Source organism: Hippoglossus stenolepis, chromosome 6 (assembly GCF_022539355.2).
Source record: "Hippoglossus stenolepis isolate QCI-W04-F060 chromosome 6, HSTE1.2, whole genome shotgun sequence".
Taxonomy (NCBI): Eukaryota; Metazoa; Chordata; class Actinopteri; order Pleuronectiformes; family Pleuronectidae; genus Hippoglossus; species Hippoglossus stenolepis.
This window is the reverse complement of record NC_061488.1, coordinates 14406738-14429168: the sequence shown is the minus strand read 5'-3', so window position 1 is coordinate 14429168 and position 22431 is coordinate 14406738. Positions and strand designations below refer to the sequence as shown.

Below are 22431 nucleotides of genomic sequence, written 5' to 3'. Positions count from 1 at the left end.
ATTGTCATCAAAGGCTATTTTAGTTAATGAACTAGTCTCAGATCATAAAATAGATTTATTGTCCCTCACTGAGACGTGGCTGCATCCTGATGAATATGTCAGCCTAAATGAATCTACTCCCCCAAGTCATGTAAATACACACGTTCCCAGAGAATTTGGTCGAGGAGGTGGAGTTGCTGCTATTTTTAACTCCAGTCTATTAATTAATCCTAAACCTAAACTAAGCTACAACTCATTTGAATGTCTTGTTCTTAGTCTTCCACGCCAATCCAAGAAACACCAACAGCCAATCATATTTGCTGTAGTTTACCGTGCCCCTGGGGCTTATACTGAATTTTTAACAGAATTCCCTGAGTTTTTATCAAACCTAGTCCTAAAGACCGATAAAATTATTATTGTTGGTGACTTTAATATTCATGTTGACAATAATAAAGATAGCCTTAGCGTAGCATTTATTTCGCAATTAGACTCAATTGGTTTCAGTCAGTGTGTACACCAACCTACTCATTGTTGTAACCACACACTTGACCTTATATTATCATACGGTGTCAAAATTGAAAATCTAACAGTACTTCCGCCAATCCAATTCTATCAGACCATAATTTAATAACCTTCGATTTTCACTATCAGAATATATGCCACTAATAATGAACTCATTTTCAAGATGTTTACCTGATAGTGCTGTAGCTAAATTTAAGGAAATAATTCCGATTACATTTAAACCCGTACTATCCGTCGATATAAACAACAAATTCATTAAAAACCCTAGCTCCACTGAGATTGACCATCTCGTCGATAGCTCTGTAAGGTCATTACGATTAACATTAGACTCAATAGCGCCTCTAAAAAAGAAACATATAAAACATAGTAAATTAGCTCCGTGGTATAATTCCAAGACACATGAGTTAAAACAAGTATCAAGAAAACTAGAAAGGAAGTGGCGCTCCAGCAACCGTGTTGAAAATCTCCTAGACTGGAAGAATAGTGTTAAAGCATATAAGAAGGCCCTCCACAAAGCAAGAGCTGCCTACTATTCAAAACTAATAGAAGAGAATAAAAACAACCCCAGGTTTCTCTTCAGCACTGTAGCCAGGCTGACTGAGAGTCACACCTCCACCGAGCCCAGTATTCCTCGATCCCTAAATAGCAATATCTTTATGAATTTCTTTAATGATAAAATTCTAACCATTAGAAATCAAATCAACCATCTCCTGCCCTCAATTGGCACTAATACCCCATCAAGAATAGAAAACTCAGAAATGGCCAAGAATCTTACCAATTATTTAGACAGCTTCTCTCTGATCAGAGACAAATTGTGATTTGTGAATATGGGCTATACAAATAAAATTTGATTGATTGATTGATTGAGTTGGTCACATACCATGGAAACTATTAAAAACGTGCCCACCTCTTTTTTTCATCAAAATGCATACAGTTTTCTCTGAGAAATTAAGGAAAATATTAAAAGGCGCCCTTCTTGTAATGTTAAAGAAAGTGAAATCTGGATCTGTACCATAATTTATTGGGTTCTTCTCTGACACATAACAGATCCTCCAACCAAGTTTCATTGTAATCCATCCAGTGGTCTTTGTGTAAGGATTCTAACTAGAAGTCTAATGAACAAACCAATGCAGATTAATACATAACCACCTTGGCAGAGGTAAATATCCCACATGCATTTCAGTTTGCAGAGTGGAAAATTTGAGTACATAGTGAATACACAGCAATGCTAATTACTTGTCACTAGAGGTCAGCTTTTCCACATAGACTATTTACTCATCAGGAAACTGATCTTTTATGGTCAAAGAAAGCCGTGTGTTCTCCCATGAATCCCATCAGTTTGCTGAACTCATTCACACCCAGGCTGTCAATGTAGTTGTCTCAGTTTAGTTCAGTGGAAAAGCCCATTTTAATGAAAACGCTTGTTTTGGGGCTTGGTACTCAGGGACAGTCAGGGACACAAGGTTCCATCCTTTCATTTGTATAGTTTTTCTCAGCACTTTGCACAGGGATTTTGGGTTCCTGTGGCACAGCTCTTATCCTAACAGGGCACATCTCAAAAGAATAAGAGTGGCTTTGTTCTCCACCTTTTAATAGTTGACAGGGCTGCTGTGGGGGAGGGGCTGCTACGCCATTGTACAGTCTCTTTGTGAAGGAATGCTGCTCTAGAGATCAGATTGTTTGGGTTTCTCAGTGCATCTGAATCAAGAAATACCCAAGCAAAGAGCTAACACACACACAAAGGATACTCCCAATGCTCCAAGGAAGACTGAGAGTGTAGCTAAGCTGTGCGAAATGTGGTCTCAAGTAGTTTCAGGGTTTTTAAAACCAGTGAAACTTGGTTAACAGCTTTTATTTTGGGCCGTGTTAAGATGACACCTTATTTATTGTTGCACCCTCACAGAACCTGTCAGGCAGGTTTTGCCAGAGCGAAGGCTCAACATGAGATTAATGTGATACTGACTCTCTGATGACGTCCTCTCATCTTTTACCAACAATTTCCCTTGTCCTGCTGGTAATAGGCATCAATGTCCCATCTCACGCAGGTGGAGACTTACCCAAGAGATGAACTTAGCCCACTACAAGTGAAATCTGAAACTATATATTATTTACAGTATTATTTAGTTGGAAATGGTTCAGACTGGCCAGTGGCAGCTCTGAGTGCAAGATTTGTTTTTTTCTGCAATGCATGACCAATAGTCATGGGTTTGTTATGATCCACAGTCCAATCACATGCACAAATTTAATCAAGAATGCAATATGATTCATTGAAGCCAACAAAATTATTAAATATCATTTGAGAATGCAGTAGGTTGTTCACAAGTATCAACTGTAATTCATTTACACAAGATCATATGATAGAAAGGATCATTTTCCTTTTTTGACCCCTTTCGTTTTGACGGTGGTGAATGTGATCATGAGCTTTCAGAGCAGATCCGTCACTCAGCTTACTCAAAACTGTTGAGACCATGCAAGAAGCGAGACTGATGCAACCAGATCCAAATCAAATAGTGTATAAAAAAACAGATTTAATGTCTGTAATCAGGGATTTCTTCCATGTTTTCCATTATAAGGGTGGGTGGATTTTCTCTTAAACATTTTGTGATGTTTTATTGATCCAGCTCCTAACAAACATTGGATTTATCACAACCAACCTCATTTTTTTTTAAATTGTGAATTTGCATCAACAGAGCATTTCAAATATTCAAAGTGCACAGCATTGCAATTCACCAATGGCAAGGATGTGCCACTGGTGGAGAGATTACTAAAATTCTGCATGATTTAATCTCTTGTTTGAGCTTCCCAACATCGCAAAAGATCCAGATGTTTAATCCTGAACAAAGAAAAATGCGGGTACGTGTATGAGTTTATGTTACACATTTTATTATTATGATTATATGTGTTCAAGGATTGGTAGAAAAATGTTGTATAATCAGAAGTAGTATTATAATCATCATGTTTATAAACAATGGCTAGTAAAAACATACCACTACTTTCAAAGCACACAGATTTGGGATCCTATATGCTTTTTAGTTATTTGTCCATGTGAAATGTTAAAATGTTTTTTCACCTTTAATTTGTGTTGCATTTAATATGAAATGTAGCGCTGTAATATCATCATATGGAAGTTGAAATTAAATTATCTTGTGGTAAAAAAAGCGTTTTCATCCTTTTGTACTTGGGTAAATGGGAACATTTTGCATACTGCAATTCACATTTCTTTCAAACCTTTATTTATTTGTGAATTTATCTAACTATCAGACCTATTAGGTTTTCAGTGACCGAGCCTGGTGGCTGAACCAAATATTTATAAAGTTGTAATAAAACATTAAAGGGATAGTTCACAGAAAAATTTAAAACTCGCTCATTATCCAATACAATTGAAGTAACCAGCGACTGAGTCTTGGAACGGGAAAAAATGAAACAAGGTCATTTATACCATGTTTTAAGCCTTAATGTGATCCACGTGCCCCAATGTGGCTCCAGGCTAAAAACATGGTGTAAATGACGCTGTTTATTGTCCAATTTGAATGCCGGGGCTTACGGACACCTGGTTGACACCACAGGAGCAGTATGGAGGCATTTTATGTTTTTATTTTTGAAGAATTGGTCAACATTTACTTAAATTGTATTGGATTTGGCTGCAACACTGTTCACCCCTGAAACTCCAAAAGTATGTTGTGGACTCAAACACGTCACCCACCCCTCCACTGGCATAGTGGTGATTAGATAATGAGTGAATTTTCATTTTGGGGTGAACTATCCCTTTGAGGTGCCATTCCACTGTGTATCAATATGATTGTCAACCTTGAATGTTATATATTTATATATTTAAATCAGCATTTTTCAGCCAGTCAATGATAATTGATTTGTCCTGCTTTCAGTGAGGTTGAAACTGGATGGAGTTAATGATAGTATCACTCAACCTATCCTGACACTGCCACTGACAGCTCATTATGCAGGATCCTCTGTTTGGGCACCGCCCTTCCAGAGTGTACCCAATCAGAAAAGTGAATAGGTGGACCACGATAGAGGAGCAGCCAATCGCAGCGCCTGGTGGCCGCACCGAGCATCACGGGTCTGCAGACACAATCAGCTCGATGGTTACAGTGGATCATGTTGTCTGAGGAGTTGCAGCTCGATTAACTGGCGTCAAAAACTGCGTTTCATTCGCAGTAAAACCGCGTTTTCTTGTTTCCCGTGTTGGTAATTTTTCGCTCCCGCAGTGCTGAAGTGGCCGGAGCAGCGAGGGCGCTCCGTGTTTTCAAAGCCCGAAACAGTCGGTGTCAGGAGGAGCGGTGTTTTTGTTGATGTCATCCGCGGCGGTGGAGCTGTAGCGACCTTCACTTTCTCCCGGATAAATAAACACTCGGTTTCTCGTGCTGTTCTTCGTCTTCTTCTTCTTCTTCTTCTTCTTCTTTTCCATTCCTGCCGTTGCCACCAGCAACGAGGATGGGACTCCTGCCGCTGCGGTGTGTCCTGCTCCTGTCGGCGTCTCTCCTCGCAGCCGGTTCAGATTTCCTGCCGGGATCCGAAGCCTCCGTGCGGCCGCTCTTCGCCAGGCGTCTGATCGCCGAGGAGGGAGCAGCGAGGGTGGCCAAGCGGTCCCTGCCCGCCTGGCTGGCCGCTCCACCGCTCCACAAGATCAGACGCCGGAGCACCGAGCCGGGCGACTCCTGCAAAGCTCTCCAAGGATACGACGCCAAGTTAGCGGCCAACACCCACCGTGTAAGTTTACCTGCGGGTCCTGTTACACTTCGCACGTCTGACAATTTAATGAGGCGAGAGGAGACGACGCGCAGGTGTCGGACCAGGCACAGGCCCGATCAGCCTCCAGGATCCTACAGCTACTGACGACGGGCTGTTTTCCATTCAGCCCAGGAGCTCAGGATGATGGAGGATATTACACTGTAGATTTATATTTCCCCTTGCAGGCCTGTCATTGTCAAGATCCTTAGCACGAGTCTAAGTTCAGATGTTTCCTGACACCTTTCTCCAAGCCCATTAAAGGACCCTACTGGTCTTTCTGGTGATTGCCACATCAAGGCTGCCCAGATTCTTGTCTTGAATATTTGGTGCAGTGACACACTAGAGAAGACTGTAACAACGCCTGATTCCTTCATACTTTAGGAACCATCGCGCTGAAGCCCCACCAAACCCTCTGAAGTGGCCATGACCTATATCTCCTTCTTGTCAAGCATGCAGCTCTCACTGTGTGTCTGAGGATCCCACTCTCCTCTGCCTGACTGGAGAGTGAAGCTGTCTGAGCGTTTATAGGAAAATTGGCCCAGGGGGGGGAAGGATCCATGTGACTGGCTGTGCGGTGGTTATTTTCTAATTAAAAGCTGTGTTTGTGCGGTAGTGAGAGCAGTTAGCAGGCAGCCAGTCTATTAGGAAACAGAGGGTACAGTATATTTGACTTTACTCGCACTTGGATCCTGAAGAGAAGTCTGAACTTGGTCTCGCCTGATTCCACAGATTCCGGCAAGGAAGAGAAGGCAACAAAAAAGACCTACGCAACTGTGCACTGCTTTCCTTAAAGCAAACAGGAGGCCGACAGAGTCCTGTGCTGCAAATTTCCCTAGCTCCTCGCAGCCATGTGATCAACTTTGCATTGTTGCCTTTGTATACTTGGCCTTAGTAATCTAAAGTTGACAGAATTCCTAGGGGCTCAGCCCTGTCATTCCCCCCAGGTTGCTGTTGCAGGTCCCATCGGCACCGGAGCTGCTTTCAGTCCGAGCTGCTGAAAGAGACCTGTCTGAAAACAGTTTGTGAGTGTCCGCCCAGCGGGAGAGTTAGAGGCCACTGACTGGAATTTCAGGATATGTGACTTTTATCTCAGGCCTCAATCTGAAAATGAAAGCATTGCCAAAGTGAAAACATGATTCTTGACTTTAAGATTGTGTTCTGTGGTTTTATTCAAAACTCAAAAAAGCTTTTACACCTCCTCATCTATGCTTAAACATGTGATTAGAGGAAACACAGTTTGGAGGCCAAATACACAAATAGTGTTGTGCTATTTACAATGCTATTTAGACATACTCCTCAACCAGTACTGTGGTTGTTGATGTGTGTTTTTTAATATATCTTTCATACATGAACATGTTTTGTCATTTCTCACAGTATACCTTCAATGACCTGAGTGGTTCGGTGTCCCTGGCCTGGGTTGGAGATGGCACAGGGGTGAGTATCACACCTAACATGTTCCACTGGCACAAAAAATGTTTCTTTCACAGATTTCTGAGTGAACCAGTTGAACCTTCTCTCTTTGCAGGTCATCCTGGCATTGACAACTTTTCAGGTGCCCTTCTTCATGATAAGACTCGGGCAGTCCAAACTCTATCGAAGGTAAGTCCCATGAAATAACTGGTTTTAAAAAAGTACATCATTGGATTTGCATTTGATTTGACTATTTCCCTACCAGTGAGAACTATGGGAAGTCATTCCAGGATGTCACCAGCCTCATCAACAACACCTTCATCAGATCAGAGTTTGGTATCGCTATCGGCCCTGAGAACTCAGGCAAAGTAAGTCATGTGCCGAGTGAGTCTGCACCATATTGACCACTGTAAAGATTTGCATGTGGCCTCATCAGTCTGAAACTCTGGACTCTGAATTACAGGTGATCCTGACAGGCGATGTGTCCGGAGGTCACGGGTCTCGAATCTTTACCTCTGATGACTTTGGGAAAAGTTTCACCCACAGGGACCTGCCCTTCGTCCCCCTGATGCAGATCACATACAACCCTGAAAATTCCAACGTGCTGCTCGTCCTCAGCAAGAGCGTAAGTGAATGTTAAAAGATCTGCGTTTTGTTTGGAAGGCAACATGTTTGGATGAGAGAATAGCATAAGAATAGTCTATATAAATTCCAGGTTTGTATGTGCGGATTTCAGAGTAGCAGTAGTTTAGTAATTAGTGATAAACTTAAGAGGGCAGGTGACCTTTTTAATGGCCTGTTGTAAAACCCTTAAGCGCCATCTCACTCCCTTTACGCAAAAGGCCTCCCATTGGTCAACCATTCTCTCTGCGTGTTTGCACAAAGTACATTTATTAAAATGGCCTTGGTGTTTATGAGCAGCTCTAGAAAACCAAGTTCCGTCTAACCTGTGTAAACATTGGTTTTATTGCGCATGAACTCGAAAATAATCATTTGTTTTTCATCCCCAGAATGAATTGTGGCTGTCTGAAGATTTTGGCAGCACCTGGAACAAGGCCCACAACACAGTGTGTCTGGTTAAATGGTGAGAGACAAGACAAACAGATGCACCTTAGTCACCTTAGTGCGCAGTGAACAAACACTTGTTATTCAATATCCTCAGGAGTCTGTTTCTCAGGGAAATATCTATTCAGTGAGCGTAGGGAGGATTAGAGGTACCCCATACAAAAGATTTCAAAAATTGAAATGATACCTAAGTCTGTTTTTTATTGTCTTTAGTTTTATTTCCTTCAATAAGCTACAGACGGGTGACAAATTAAAGATAAGCAGTAAGTGTTTTCATAGGGTGTTGCCATGTTGGGCGAACGTATTCAGCTTGAGCCACCTCAGTGCACCGCGGCATTGTTCCTTCAAGTCTCTATGGGGACGTTCCCTCATGTGTTCATAATCTCCCATAGGTGTTGAATTGGGTTGAGATCTGGTGACTATTGATTCATGTGACTCCACTTATCTTTCAGGTTTGTTTTAGTTGTCCCCTGTTTTCTGATCATTACTGCTGCTTTACGATGGACAAAGCAAAGTATATTTTTTGACTCTCAGTTCTGCTTTACTCTCCTTCACTAATTTAAATTAATATTATTTAGCCAAAGACATGTTTACAATGTTATTTCCAAGACTTTTGTTCTTGCTACACCTTTGCAAAATATATAATCATAAAACTGTGACTGTTTGAATAGCCAAGCCCTCAAAGCAATCTTGTTTATTTTTTATTTTTTTATGCACTTCCTGGTTTGTGTTGCCGAGTAACCTTTGGATCTCAAAATAACTTTCGTTTTACTTTTAAAGCTGGTTTGAAGTTCACAGTGTCTGAGAAAACTGTGTGTGTGAAATGGACTTCCTGATACATAACCTTTTAATGCTGCCCCAAAAGAGGCTGAACAGGCTTAACTGTGTCATAATCAAGGCCGGAGTTTTCTGATGTGAAAACACAACACTGCAAAGAAAGAACATAGTAAAGAAGGACATGTCTGCATGGTGGTTGTATTTGATTAGCCATGTCATGTGGTGCTTTCTTTCACGACTTAGCAAAACTAACAACATTATAGGAGTAAACGGAGAATATGTAGAGAATCCTCGTTGCAGGAATGTTTCTCAGCCTGACTTTGTTGTTTATTGAAATGTGTGGACACATCTATTTTGCTGTTAAATCCTTGACTCTGTGGACTGAAATTCTCCGTACTTTCCACGCTGATTCTAGGGGAAGGAAAAACACCATCTTCTTTACAGCCGGCCTCAACGGATCCTGCAGTAAGTGATTTAGTCTTTAAGCCAGACCTGAAATAAAAAATGATCATGTGACACTTTAACCCAGGCCTACTTTTGACCGCATCAATTTTGTCTGTAGGTGTAGACCACATGAAATATAATGTATTTTACATTTTCTGAATACAGTTTAAAAGACAATTTTCTACATGTTTGTATTGACACCTATTTTTCATGATTAACTGGGTTTGGATTTAAAGAATTTAAATGACAAATGCTATTAATAAATTAGTTGATTCTAACCAGATAAAACACCAGATATTTACATCTATATGCTTATATTCATCATTTAGACCTTTAATCCTACATGAAACTTTTGGTTACACTTGTAAATTTGCATACATTTTCATCAGACATTTTCATTTTCTTCTGTTTTACGTCAGTTGATCAGGGAATGCTGGAACTGAGAAGGACGTCAGACTACGGTAAAACCACCAAGACTGTCGCCAGTAAGATCTACTCGTTTGGCCTGGGTGGACGCTTCATCTTTGCCTCCGTGATGACGGGCAAGGTCAGTATACAGAACATCCAAATCATGGCAATACAAACGCATGATCAGGCACCCAGAGGCCAAATATTTCATTTGTTTTTAAGAAAAAGCGTCAGAACTTTGTAAATGTAATATTCTTCCTGTCTCCATGTATGGTTTAAAAGAAAAGTCATTAATCATCATGTTTGCATGGTATGCTATTTTAATAGTCACAGATGTTTGGAAATGTGTTGTTTGTGAAATATTGTTTTCTTTGCCTTTTATGAATTCATTCAAGTTAATAAGCTTAATTGGGTAATTACATTCTAACCTCTTCGTTTTCCCTGTTCTCTGCCTCACTTTTGATTTCATTACTGTCTCTTTCTCTGCAGGGGACTCTGAGGATGATCCATGTGTCAGTGGACCAGGGCGACACTTGGAACATGGCCCAGCTGCCCCCTGTTGGCCACGAGCAGTTCTACTCCATCCTGGCAGCGAACGATGAAATGGTCTTCATGCATGTTGACGAGCCGGGAGGTAAGTCCATGCTGCAACTTCACGCTTTTATTGTACAACAAAGCAGTAATGATAGTTGAAGAGTAGTAGACATATAGTGTGTTTGTCCCTTGTCTCCTGCTGTGTCACACATCGACATCTCCTGGATTTCTACAGACTTTATACTAGGAGGTCAGGCAGATAAAGTCTGTAGAAAGTACTGCGCGTCTCACTCAGATATTTGTGTTTTCATTCAAGTGCCTCATTATCCAATATTTTACTTATTATTATCAGTACACTGTTTCCTATCAGCCGCTGACCCTTCAAGTGAATGACTCTTCAGTATGTGTGATCCTCTTTGTCATTTGAATCTGTTTACAGATACAGGCTTTGGCACCATTTATGTATCAGATGACCGGGGCACCGTTTACTCCAAGTCGCTGGAGCGGCACCTTTATACCACCACAGGGGGTGACACAGACTTCACCAACGTCACCTCCCTGCGCGGAGTCTTCGTCACCAGTGTCCTGGCTGAAGGTACACAAATGTGTCCGTGTTTAGATAAAGGAATAGCAACACATGCATGTGCTCAGATTCCCTTAGAAACACACACAGATATGACTTCTCCATTACACACTGGAGCGAGGGCGTTAGGTAAATATTTAATTAGCTGTTCAGTGTTAGATGTGCTGTCTGACTGAAGCGGCTGGCTGACACTTGAGCAGAAATGTCTCACTTCACCAGCTAGATCTTAACTCCATCATGTCTGCTGCTGTTATTTCTATTTTCTCTCGAATTCTTTTTATTTTTAAATCTGCTCTTTTTCTCCCTTCTCTACATGAACATTCTGGGGTTACATTTTTATTGGGTCTGATCCATGCCTTGCTTACTTGTACAGTGTTTTCCTCAGAATTAGATCAATCTCTGGCTGTGGTTGCACACGCAGGGGGCGGGTGGGTGATGGGTGAATGCACGAGAGCAAACAGTTCACTCCTGTGTGCAACAGAGCCTGAAGGAAAGATAAGACTAAAGTCTCCATGCCGGCTGAGGAATTGGAACATGCACACCTACAGCCAAAGTTATGACGAGGGCTGGCTGCCTGCGAGGGTGGTAAATCTTTATAGCCGTTTTCGGACATGACCTCCGGGTAAAATCTGAAGAATTGATTACGGAGTTTAGCCAGAGTTTGCCTTTCACACAGCGCAGCGGGAGGTTCTCTCCACAGACATCAACTTCTCCTGGATTTCTACAGACTTTATACTGGGAGGTCAGGCGGATAAAGTCCGTAGAAACTGCGGAGCGTCTCACTCGGACATTTGCTCTCACACGTGCACCTCCTCCGGAGAAAACACGGAGGAACTGCAGAGTCCAGTGCATGTCTGAAATCAGCTTATGAAAGTTTTGACAGCACACCGACGTGGCAGGATTTCCCTCAGTGCTGCCAATTGAGAGAGAGAGAGAGGGAGGGAGACAGAGACAGAGACAGGAAGGGAGAGAGCAAGAGCAAGACAAAGAGCACTGCACACACTTATACAATGAAACAACAGCACAAAACACTAAGTTAGAGATTTTTTTTATGTTATAAGTGTGTAAAAAGAATTTTGTTTAATATTGAAACAGTGGCAGGACTCATTCGACTATGGCGGGCAATCACAGTCTAAGTAATATATGGTAACACTTTAGGGTGACTGAAGAATGTTACCATTCTTTTCTTGTTGTTCCAGGTGACTCTGTGCAGTCTGTGGTGTCGTTTGATCAAGGAGGGGAGTGGGTTCCCTTGAGGAAACCTGCCAACACCAAGTGTGACGCTACTGCCAAGGACCCAGAAAAGGTAAAGATAAAAAGAGGAAACTGATTCGTCTTGAGAGAAAGCAAAGATAAAACGATTGAACTGATTGTTTGGTATGATGAATTCAGTTTAGCAGTGAAATAAAAGCCAAATACTACACAGTGTTGGTCCTATAAACAGCCAGATACCAAATGCTGATTGTTTCTATGCCCACAGTGCAGTCTCCACATCCACGCAGCCTACAGCACCGCTATGAGGCTGAATGTCCCCATGCTGCCTCTGAGTGAACCAAATGCTGTGGGTCTCGTCATAGCTCATGGTAAATCCCAGTTCAGAGCTTTCACACACTCAATATGTAAGTTTTTTTTGTGAGATAATCTGGAAGTTATTTATCTGGATTTTCTCATCAGGGAGCGTTGGTGATTCCATCTCAGTGATGAAGCCTGATGTGTATGTGTCGGATGATGGAGGGTATACATGGATGAAGGCCCTCAATGGACCTCATCACTACTCCATTCTGGACTCTGGAGGGCTCCTGGTGGCTGTGGAGCACAGCCCCACTCAACCTATCAACAAGATCAAGTGAGTTACAGTCTTAAGCTGTTTTCAGATATGAACTTTGGAAAATATCTAGAGAATTGGGTTTGGAGATTGCCTTTCATATATAAAGACCGCAGCTGTCAGAGTCAGAGGCGAAAATGTCCAGAACATTCAGGCGAGGGTTGGCACCTGGGTAGAGCGTGCAGGAAGCAGAACAGGGCTTATAAATTCCATTGTGGAAATCACGTTTATTTATCAACAAAAACTCTCAAATAATTTATTTGTCACCAAAAACTCTCAAATATTGTTGTCTTTCCAAATTGACATCTTTAGCTGCATCTTTTACATTTATGGTTCCTTTTTTTTCATCTGGAAATATTCGCATTTTAGAAATGTCATGAACGAAGCTACTCGTTTGCTGTGGATTTTCCTAACTTAGATATTTTTCCTGCCAGAGAGGGCTGGCAGGAAAAGTTACGTCAAATATGCTGAGCAACTGACAATTGAGTTCTCATATAATGTATAACCCCTCAGGAAAATTTGTGTGACAGTGAGCTAGTATGCAAAAATAACAAGTCCCTAAAACTGAACAAGCTAAATGGTTTTCAACCATTATTCATTTTACTATTTTAATTGTGCTTTTCCTTTTGTAAAGTGTTTAATTTCAACTCACAGAGCTCCAAAACCACATTACAGAGAGTAACATCTTAAGCACTGTTACAACAAGGGTTTCACAGATTCCCAGAAGAATAATTCACTACTCTGGGAAAAACAATGGCGGAGTGGCCATCTGAGATCTGGGACTTTTCTCAGTGGGACGCTACACAAATTCAGCTCCTGGCTCAATGAAAAAGAAATACAACATCAGAGAGAGAGAAAGGTAAATGTGGTTGTGTGGTGGTGATCAGCCCAGGGGAGCAGGCTGCACAGCCCACTGTGGTTCTGAGTAGCTGTCATCTCCCTTACATCTCTCTCTCCCTCGTTTCGTCTGAAATATGCAAATGCTTCAAATAGTTTTGTGTCGAGCAGCAGAGCGAGTTCAGGTCGGCGAGTCCAGTGCAAACATACAAGTTTTACCGACAACAGGAAGCTCGTCTGAGTGAGCAGGACTTGTGCAGTGCCCGTTCTAAACCTATCTGTTTAGAATGTGCTGTTTGCTTGGGATGTGGCAATGCTGGTTGCAGTTTCTGAAACTGTAAAAGTGAAATGCAGCGAGTAACAACCGACTGCTGGACGCCACAGAACCCTGAAGCTACAGCTACACCTGTTTATTCAAAATTCCGTGAAGCTCCGTACGCAGAACCCAGAACTAAGGAATCTGTGTTTTTTTGCCATTGTTCTGAACGCACTGCTGTCGTGAACAACAACGTCTCTTATGTTGATCAGTCCCAGCCGCCGCTTGTACAGAGCGCTCAACTGTTTATTCAAATGTTATTGATATTGAACGCATCATGTGTCCAATACGCACCAAATTCATACTACACTTCCTTCCCATAACAAGACACATGCCAAGTGTGAGGCAATAAGATCTGCATTGCACATACAGACAGACAGAGATTTCTGCAGTTATTAGGTACATAGATGATGTGGTCAGCCTTGTGACCTGCATACACTGTAGCCATGAGATTCTCCTTTATGTTTATTTAAGGCTGATGTTTGTACATTTCTGATGTCTTGACAGGTTTTCTACAGATGAAGGACAGTGCTGGGGTGTGTACAACTTCACCGATGACCCCATCTACTTCACCGGGCTGGCATCGGAGCCGGGAGCTCGCTCTATGAATGTCAGTATCTGGGGCTACAGAGACTCCCTCCTCAGCCAGTACTGGATCTCCATCACCATCGACTTCAGGGATCTTCTCACCAGAGACTGTGAGTGACACGATTTAAAAAAGAAAAAAAAAAAAGAAAGAAAATTGTGTAGAATTGGAAATATTTTGTCATATTTTGTGATTTGTTTTAGATTATATGTAAACAAAGTGCAAAATGCGGATGTTTTTAGGTGACGATAGCGACTATGTGCAGTGGTTGGCCCACTCAGACGACATCAGTGATCCCAAGGATGGTTGCAACCTGGGCTACAAAGAGAAGTTCCTGCGTCTCAGAAAGGACTCTGTTTGCTGGAATGGACGAGATTACCAGGTCAACACTCAGCCGACCCCGTGTCCATGCACCCTGGATGACTTCCTGTGGTAAGACTCTGACCTGCACGCTCAAAATGTCAAACTCAACCACTCTGTTACATCGGATTAGACGTCTCTGGATAATGTTAGAATTCAAATAATTTTTTGGTGACTGATAACAACTCTCTTACTGGGTATACAGTATCAAGTAGAATTGTTTCCTTTGGGTAAAAATTGTTTGTGGCTTAACCCACAACTCAGAAAGTAGAATTACTAAGTCAAACAACTGGATATTTACAGTAGCAAGTGTAAATGTAGGTTTTTCTACTCGTATGCTTGTTGCAGTGATTTTGGATACTACCGTCAAGAGAACAGCTCAGAGTGTGTGGAGCAGCCAGACCTGAAAGGAAAAGTGCTGGAGTTCTGTCTGCATGGGAGAGAGGAGCAACTGCAGACTAGTGGGTAAGACTCCAGCTTCAGTCTCTGAAGTCCAACAGATCTCTGTAGCCTCTTTTCCACTGGTTTAAACACCCACCAACATCTGGCTTTTGTCTTCAATGGGAATAGATACAATCAGCATTCACTCCCGGGTCAAATGGCTCTGCAGGAGACGGCAGTAATGGAAACATGACACCCGGGAGAACACTCATTTCTTCTTCTTCTTCTTCTTCTTCTTCTTCTTCTTCTTCTTCTTCTTCTTCTTCTTCTTCTTCCTCTTCTTCTTCTTCTTCTTCTTCTTCTTCTTCTTCTTCTTCTTCTTCTTCTTCTTCCTCTTTATTTTGGCAGTAGACGTGACACTGCACCTTTTCTAGAACTACATTAGGATGAGCATTGAACTTCCGGCCGTTAAAGAGTTAATAGCCATGAGCGTTTACGTACTTATTGTTTTTTAAATCTTGGGAACAACGTACAACAGCGATAATGGTTTATTACTTAACATCAAATAACTGGGTTGATATTATTTTCAACCCATGCAGGTGATGTCTCTGTGACAACCTGTCAGGTGGTCGTGAATGCCCTGCACATGTCGCATGACTTGCCTGAAATTAATTGTCATGTGTGCTTGATGATTATCTATTTATTGTCTTTTGTCCTCACCAGTCTTACTAGAGTAGTGGTAGTAATAAAAGGTTAATATTAAAAGTGTACAACACTTCATGACAGGCCAGCAACACTGACATATGTTATGTTAGAGAAAGTGACAGAGGGCTGTCGATTGTGTTTGTCTGAGTCACAGGAGACGAGAATAAGGAAGTATCTGTGGCTTAGAAGTAAGAGGAAGAGGAAGTAAATGGGAGCGAGAATGAGTCTCCTCTTTTTATTGTGAAAGCGAGAAGGCTGACTAAAATGCAAAGTAAAGTTTTGGTAAACAAACTGTAAACACACACACAGACTAAAAAGAAAATCAATATTGGTAAAGCTGTAGCTGAAGAATCCAGTTAAAACAATTATGTAGAACAGGCAGGTTGTTGTATTGAGCCATATTATGAATTACTGAATAAATTAAAACTTAATAATAATAAAACAACTGTTTTAGACTTATTTTATGCATATGTTTATGCTTAATTTAAATTGTTAAAACATTTATTTGATAAGAGGATAAAATTATTATTATTATTATTATTAGTAGTAGTAATAGTAGTAGTAGTAATGGTACATAGTGGTATTATCACAATAAGTAAATCATGAAACCATCCAGTAATGGTCAAATGGTTTTCCTTAATAATAATAATAATAATAATAATAATAGGAATAAAACTAATAATAGTTTCCTCACTGACTGATTTGCTCTTGGTCCACAGCTACAGGAAGATCCCCGGAGATAAGTGTGAGGGAGGAAAGATGCCTGAGCGTAAAGAGATCGACCTCAGTATGAGGTGTGTGAGTGACCTCGTCGGCCCACAACTTCGGGTCAGTATCTCTGCTTCTTGAAAATGTTACAAACATTGATTTAGTCACAATGTTTGTTTATCTACAGTTTATCTGTAACTGTATTACCCTCCCCCCCCCAACACTTTTATCTGCTGTTTTTTTTTTACAGGTCGACGTGCACTCCTCCAAGTCTATTCCCATTGTAGTAACGGTCGTCATCGTCATGTTACTGAGCATCGCAGCAGGAGTCGTCTTTGTAAAGAAATATGTCTGTGGCGGCAGGTTGGTGCATCTCTCTGCTCGTATTCATAGTCCAGTTCTTAACCCAAACCTTTCTATTGAACAACATGACCAGGGAAACAATCTGTATCTTGGCTTAATTATTGTAAAATATTCAGGGCTCATTCTAGGGTAAAGAAAACAACAATTCGTACAATTTAGGTGATCACACACTCGTGGAAACATCACTAGGATTATTTTTTCTGTCAATAGATCCCTTTCACTTAAATCATACAAACTGAACCTTTAAGTGACCTGACAGTGTTGTGAATGTGCCTTCAGGTTCCTGGTTCACAGGTACTCTGTGCTGCAGCAACATGCCGAGGACAATGCTGCTGCGGAGGTAGACGACCCGCTTGAGACCAACCACACACAGAACGGGAAGATAGTGTTTCACGATGACTCAGATGAGGTACAGTGGATATATTTAACCTCCTCATATACAGGCCAAGATATGAACATGGGTTTAAGGTCTCCTTCAAAGATTAGGCTGAAAACCCACTATGTTATAGTGTTTCCAAATTACCTGAAACACCCTGCATCTCTGGCATTGCTCTACTGCAATTTCTTTGGTACTCGTTGGCCGACTTATTTGCCTGTACCTGTGATATGCTAATAACAGCAAATATAATATATTGAATGATAAACTGGAATCAGGAGTGTGGGAGGGAACAGTTTTGTACTCTATGTTTGTCCTTGCACCCTTCTGGTTTCCTCAAAAACTCTAAAGTGAAACTACATTTACCACCATATGTGGTCCAGTCTCAAAAGGTGTTATGAACTGTAGCTGGGTTTTCATTATCAGAGGATGACATTGTGTTTTAATGTTCCAGCATTAACCTGAAAGGACTTTTAACTAGGTCACCTGAGTAATGGAGTTAGGTGTGTGTGTGTGTGTGTGTGTGTGTGTGTGTGTGTGTGTGTGTGTGTGTGTGTGTGTGTGTGTGTGTGTGTGTGTGTGTGTGTGTGTGTGTGTGTGTGTGTGTGTGTGTGTGTGTGTGTGTGTGTGTGTGTAAACATGACCTTGTTCGCTCTCCTGTGTCAGGTTCTGACTTCAATGGTATGCTGTTCTCTTCTCTTTGCACAGGACCTGCTTGAATAGCAGGCGCAACCTGTCACGCAACTCAGCAACAGGTTTCCAGTCCACCTGGTGGCGGGCTGTTGTTCCTGCATCTCTCTTGTCTCCAGCTACTTCTTCCTTTCACCCTCTAGTCTGAACGTTGGCCTCAGCGAGCAGACGAAGAGTCTGCGGCACTCATCTGTGAAGTATAATGAATGTACAGAGGCGTCTTGGGACTAATGCACGGTTGAGGAGACCTAAGGAGATCTCGTGGTGTTGTGCTTCAGTTCTGATTCGATTGGTTGAGTTTGAATCTGCAATTAAGCAAAGTACTGATGCAGTCATTAGAACTGCTGACAGCCAGAGCAATGGGTTTTTTGAAACAAAGCTGTTTGTATAAATCCACCACCATTGCATTACGGGTCCTGCCTCTCCCATCACCTGGGAGTGCTCCTGGAAATTATACTTTTCACTTCTGTTGAAGGTCTTTATCCTTTTTCTCATGCACTTGTACATAAAACCTGTTTTTTATTCCTTTTGGATGTGGTTTCCGTTTGGAAGGTGTTAAAAGGATTGCTGTTGGAAGCTGGTAAACAACAATCTCAAACTACTCAAGGCTTTATCCCCACTTTTAATACAGTATTTAAACTGTCTAAACAGCCAATAATAAGTTCATATTAGAGACTCCTGTCTTGGCACTGATTTGTGAAATCCATTGGTGTGATCTGTGCTTGGAATATGAACCTCCATTCTTTTGTTGCTCTTCAGTACCAAGATCCTTTCTCAAAGTAATAAGATGCAAGTGAAAACTTTAATTTGCATTAGATTTGATAGCAATAATGTCTTTAGACCCAATGCATTGTCCAAACACCTTAAATAATCCTCTTGGCACAATATCTCTTAAGGTCTCCAGTTGCTCCATTTGTTGAATGGAGATGTTTTTGTGAAACACATTACGTGTCAGTGTATACGGTGGTAAAGTGTGTCTGTTTCAAGACAGGATTTATTTAAAAAAAAAAATTCTGCAGTTCTAACTGCCTAAAGCACAAGGTCCTTTGTATGCTAAGAGTTTGTAGTTTAACAATTTTCCTAAATGTGACCTAATGGTTAATGTGATAATGCTGTAATAATCACTGTAGTGTGTTTATAATCATTCAAGTCGTTTTTCTACTAACTTTTGAACTCTCATGGCAAATGAAAAAGAAAATTATTATAGTTTGATAGTAAATGTCAACAAATATTTTTTACGACGCATTCAGAAAACCCAATACATCAGTATAATTTGGTGATAGTAACACAGAAGCAATGTATGTGTGTGCGGGGGACGGTTCAATAATGTAAATGTTGTATAGGAAGATAAACATTGTAGCTTATTTGTTTATGCTGCAACACCACGTGAGAATTGTTTCTTTTTATATATTTGCATCTGAGGTGAAGCAAATTCTCTAAAATGACAGGGTTATTCAAAGTCTCTCATTTAGGTATATTTTACTGCTAACTACTGTTTTGTTTTCTATTTAATCATCTCGAAACTACTGTCATTGTGAAGCTAAACGTGATTGACCTCGCAACAGATCCGTCCTATCATGTCCAGTCTTACAGGTTTTGTTTTTCTCCTGCTTTTTAATATTTCTTGCACAATCATTTGTCTGTCTCGTTTTAAATGTGTTGCAGGTTTTTATTTATTTGTGAGGTGCAGGTTCAGAGTGCAGTAAACTTGATGCAGGTATGCAAGTGCCTGGGTGTGAGGGTTCTGATGTGAGGCCCCTCTAATGTGAGGCCGGCATCTGTTTACTGATAACTATTTATATCAACTAATGTGTAACCAGTTGCATCCAGTATGTCAGTGACTCCTCTTTGCTGCACTTGAGCAGAAAGAACATATGTTTCATATGGGCTCCTATTGAACTGCATGTTAACACTCAATACTATTTAAATCCACAGAGCTCTGTAAAGAATGCGGCAGTTAACCTGGTTACTATCTCTCATTTCTTGGTGTGAGACTAAGTTCTGACTGTGAGTCAACTCAAATAAAAAGGAGTGTGAATACAGGGTCATTACTCATCTGCTGTATGCTGTACACTGGGAGAGACTTGCCGAGCTCTTTAATGAGGTTTTATTGCATCGAGGGAGGGTAACACATTTTTTCTTGCAGTAGAACTACTGTATAAATAAGTCATAGTGAAGGTTCTGTAAATATACAAGGTTACATCTTTGTATCTGCTATGTTTCTCTCTTCTGTATATTTGAGGCAATTTTATTTGGGTTTGCCAATAAATTCATATGTTCCTCTACTTTGTTGAATATTATTTCCTACTTACACCATTAACAAATAGAATGACACTGTTTACCTCCAGAAAAACAGAAAAATATTAATTTATTAGACTTATTTTTGCCTGTACAGTAGAGATATATACTAGAAGTCGCTGAAATTTAATATTGCATGACGACAGCCAAACGTTCAACAGGAAGTCCTCATATTCTATACATAAAGTTTCCCTCTGCATCAAAGAAATCATTCCCAACTTGCACCACAGGAGAGGGCTTCTCCATCTCCATAAACTCTTCCAGCTGGTTATCTGTCAAAACCCAGCCATCCCAGCTCTCCTCTTCCTCTGTGTCCTCCTCTGTTGGATTAGTGCTGCTGGGCCTGTCCTCCTCTGTTGAGCTTGTCTCTATGGCATCTTTCCTGATGCCAGCTGGGAGCCTGGTGGGCAGAACAGTAACTGGGGCTGGACTCTTGGCCAGGGCTCCAGAGATCATCATCCGGTCAGCTGCAGAGATTAAAGCACCTTCTCTGCTTCCAGATGGGAGTATGGCCACCGCCTTGTTCCCCGGCAGCTTCAGTCTGTCCTGCCCTGCACCTGAAGGCAGCACCAGCTGACTCAATGCAGCCATTACTTTAGTGTCTTGCTTTGCTTTTCTTTCAGGCGCAGGAACAAACTTGTTCCTGAGGACCCTCAGGATGACATCCGGGGTGACAGAGAAGCCCTCAGCTAGACGCTCTACTGTCCACTCCTCTGGCTGCTCTTGCTTCAGGTATCTGAAAACATTACATTTTAAGCCTTAATTAAGTGAATGGTTCTTTTTGGTTTAGTGGCTGAACTGACAACAGACAGCTCCTCACCTGATCTGCTCAATAGCCTCCCAGGTCAGCTTCCTCTGTGGAGCTCCTGGTGGAGTCATCTGCCTCCTCAGTATGTGATACTTCACTGTCCTCTGCCTCTTCCTACCTTCACTGAAAAACACAGGAGATGTGATTTACAGTGTCACAGAGTGTGCAGAGAGAATTAAGTGCATTGGAGGCATTTTGTTTTCGTTGACTGTCCGTCCTATTCATGTGAACACAATAGCTCAAGAACGCCTTGAGCTAGTTTCTTTAAATTTAGTACAAATATAGATTATTTTGGTCTCATGAATGCAACAACTCAGGATCACCTCAAGGGAATGTCTTCAAATTTGGTGCAAACGTTCACCTGGACACAAATGTGAGCTGATTCGATTTTAGTGGTCTAAGGTCAGGTCACAGTGACCTCACAAACCCCATTTTTTTGGCCTTGTGGATGTGTTATCTTAAGAATATTCTGAAACAATACTTTCAAACATCTCTATTGCACAACAAAGACCATAAGGCACTTTAGTATTATATTCTTTCATAGGGCGCCCCAGCATACAACCACAAGATAATTCTCGTTAACATGAGAGTAATGTGTGATGACTGGCGCTTACTCCATCAAGGTCTGGAGCTTGTCCTCCACGTCCCCCACATCCTCCGGATGTCCTCCGCCCTCCTCCTCGGACATGTCCTGGCTGTGTCCTGCAGCTCTGCCTCTGCGCACATGGCTCTGTCCGATCCACGGAGCGACGCCTCTGCTGGAGAACCTGTTAGTGGGAGTCAGTGGCCGAGCACCGAGCCTGGAGAGCAGGGAGAGGACCTGCAGAGGCCGGGCCATGCTCACGGGCACCGGGTTCTGCTGTCAGGAGTCACCGCAGAGGAGGTTCATACAGTCCGGTGTGGGACAGGAAAAAACATCAGAAACTGACCGAGCGACGAACTCTATTAATAATACTCACTGAGAGGATTTCACTGCCTCACCGCTAGTTTAAAACGAGCAGAGACCTTCACTAAAACTAAACAACACCACACTGGTTGCCCTGTGAGACTCGTGCACACACTTCCGCAAACACGAGAATAAAGTGTGTGCAACACTGCCGTCTAGCGGGGTGGAGGTGAAGTAGCACAGATACTATATTGGAGTCTTGTTCAAGCCGCATAAACAACACAGAAGGTATATTACTAAATACTAGAAAATCTAAGTTTTTCTCCAATGTAGATACTCCAGGTTTATTATACAATTCAAAATGTATATATATATCCAGTATCACAAATTCATCTGGAGAACTGTCCTCATGTCAGACACGGTACTCACATCTTTCAATCTACAGGAACTGTTATCACAATTAAAATAATAGATGGATATATATCACTCAATACTTTTTACCTCCTTGGCTTAAGTAGGATTTGGACGTATACATTTTTTTAAATGTCACTCCTCTATATGTCTTTGTTCATGTAAAGGCTAGCACATGTTTTCAGTTGATTGGGGGCCTATTCTGTTGATGAAACGTTCTTAACAAACATACTTGTAAACTGTACTTGGCTGATACCTTCCATACAGAGTGGTCTTATCACAGAAAAGGCTGTTACAAAGTTGTCATAAGTGGTCTTTATAATTTTATTATTGTCTTCAAATGAATGGTTTCGATTTAATTTATCACATTTCTTTCCACACTGAAACAGATTTTTAATTCATCCATCAGG

General features: G+C 41.5%; 2 protein-coding genes across 2 annotated transcripts; one reads left to right on the top strand and one right to left on the bottom strand.

The window, feature by feature from the left end:
* Positions 1 to 4560: 4560 nt before the first annotated feature.
* On the top strand, positions 4561 to 19903 carry sort1b (sortilin 1b). The gene is made up of 20 exons (XM_035159802.2): positions 4561 to 5229; positions 6625 to 6684; positions 6776 to 6849; positions 6926 to 7028; positions 7124 to 7285; positions 7671 to 7744; positions 8918 to 8967; positions 9366 to 9493; positions 9844 to 9988; positions 10328 to 10483; positions 11671 to 11777; positions 11952 to 12054; positions 12146 to 12317; positions 13957 to 14147; positions 14278 to 14467; positions 14744 to 14860; positions 16201 to 16309; positions 16440 to 16552; positions 16832 to 16961; positions 17637 to 19903. Exons 1-20 carry the CDS (start codon positions 4954 to 4956, stop codon positions 17649 to 17651), a joined length of 2475 nt encoding a protein of 824 aa, XP_035015693.1. The 5' UTR covers positions 4561 to 4953; the 3' UTR covers positions 17652 to 19903.
* A 66-nt stretch (positions 19904 to 19969) lies between these two features.
* Positions 19970 to 21829, bottom strand: ngrn (neugrin, neurite outgrowth associated). Its single transcript, XM_035158027.2, has 3 exons — positions 21339 to 21829; positions 20737 to 20847; positions 19970 to 20652 (listed from the first exon to the last, which is right to left on the bottom strand). Exons 1-3 carry the CDS (start codon positions 21560 to 21562, stop codon positions 20085 to 20087), a joined length of 903 nt encoding a protein of 300 aa, XP_035013918.2. The 5' UTR covers positions 21563 to 21829; the 3' UTR covers positions 19970 to 20084.
* Positions 21830 to 22431: the final 602 nt, after the last annotated feature.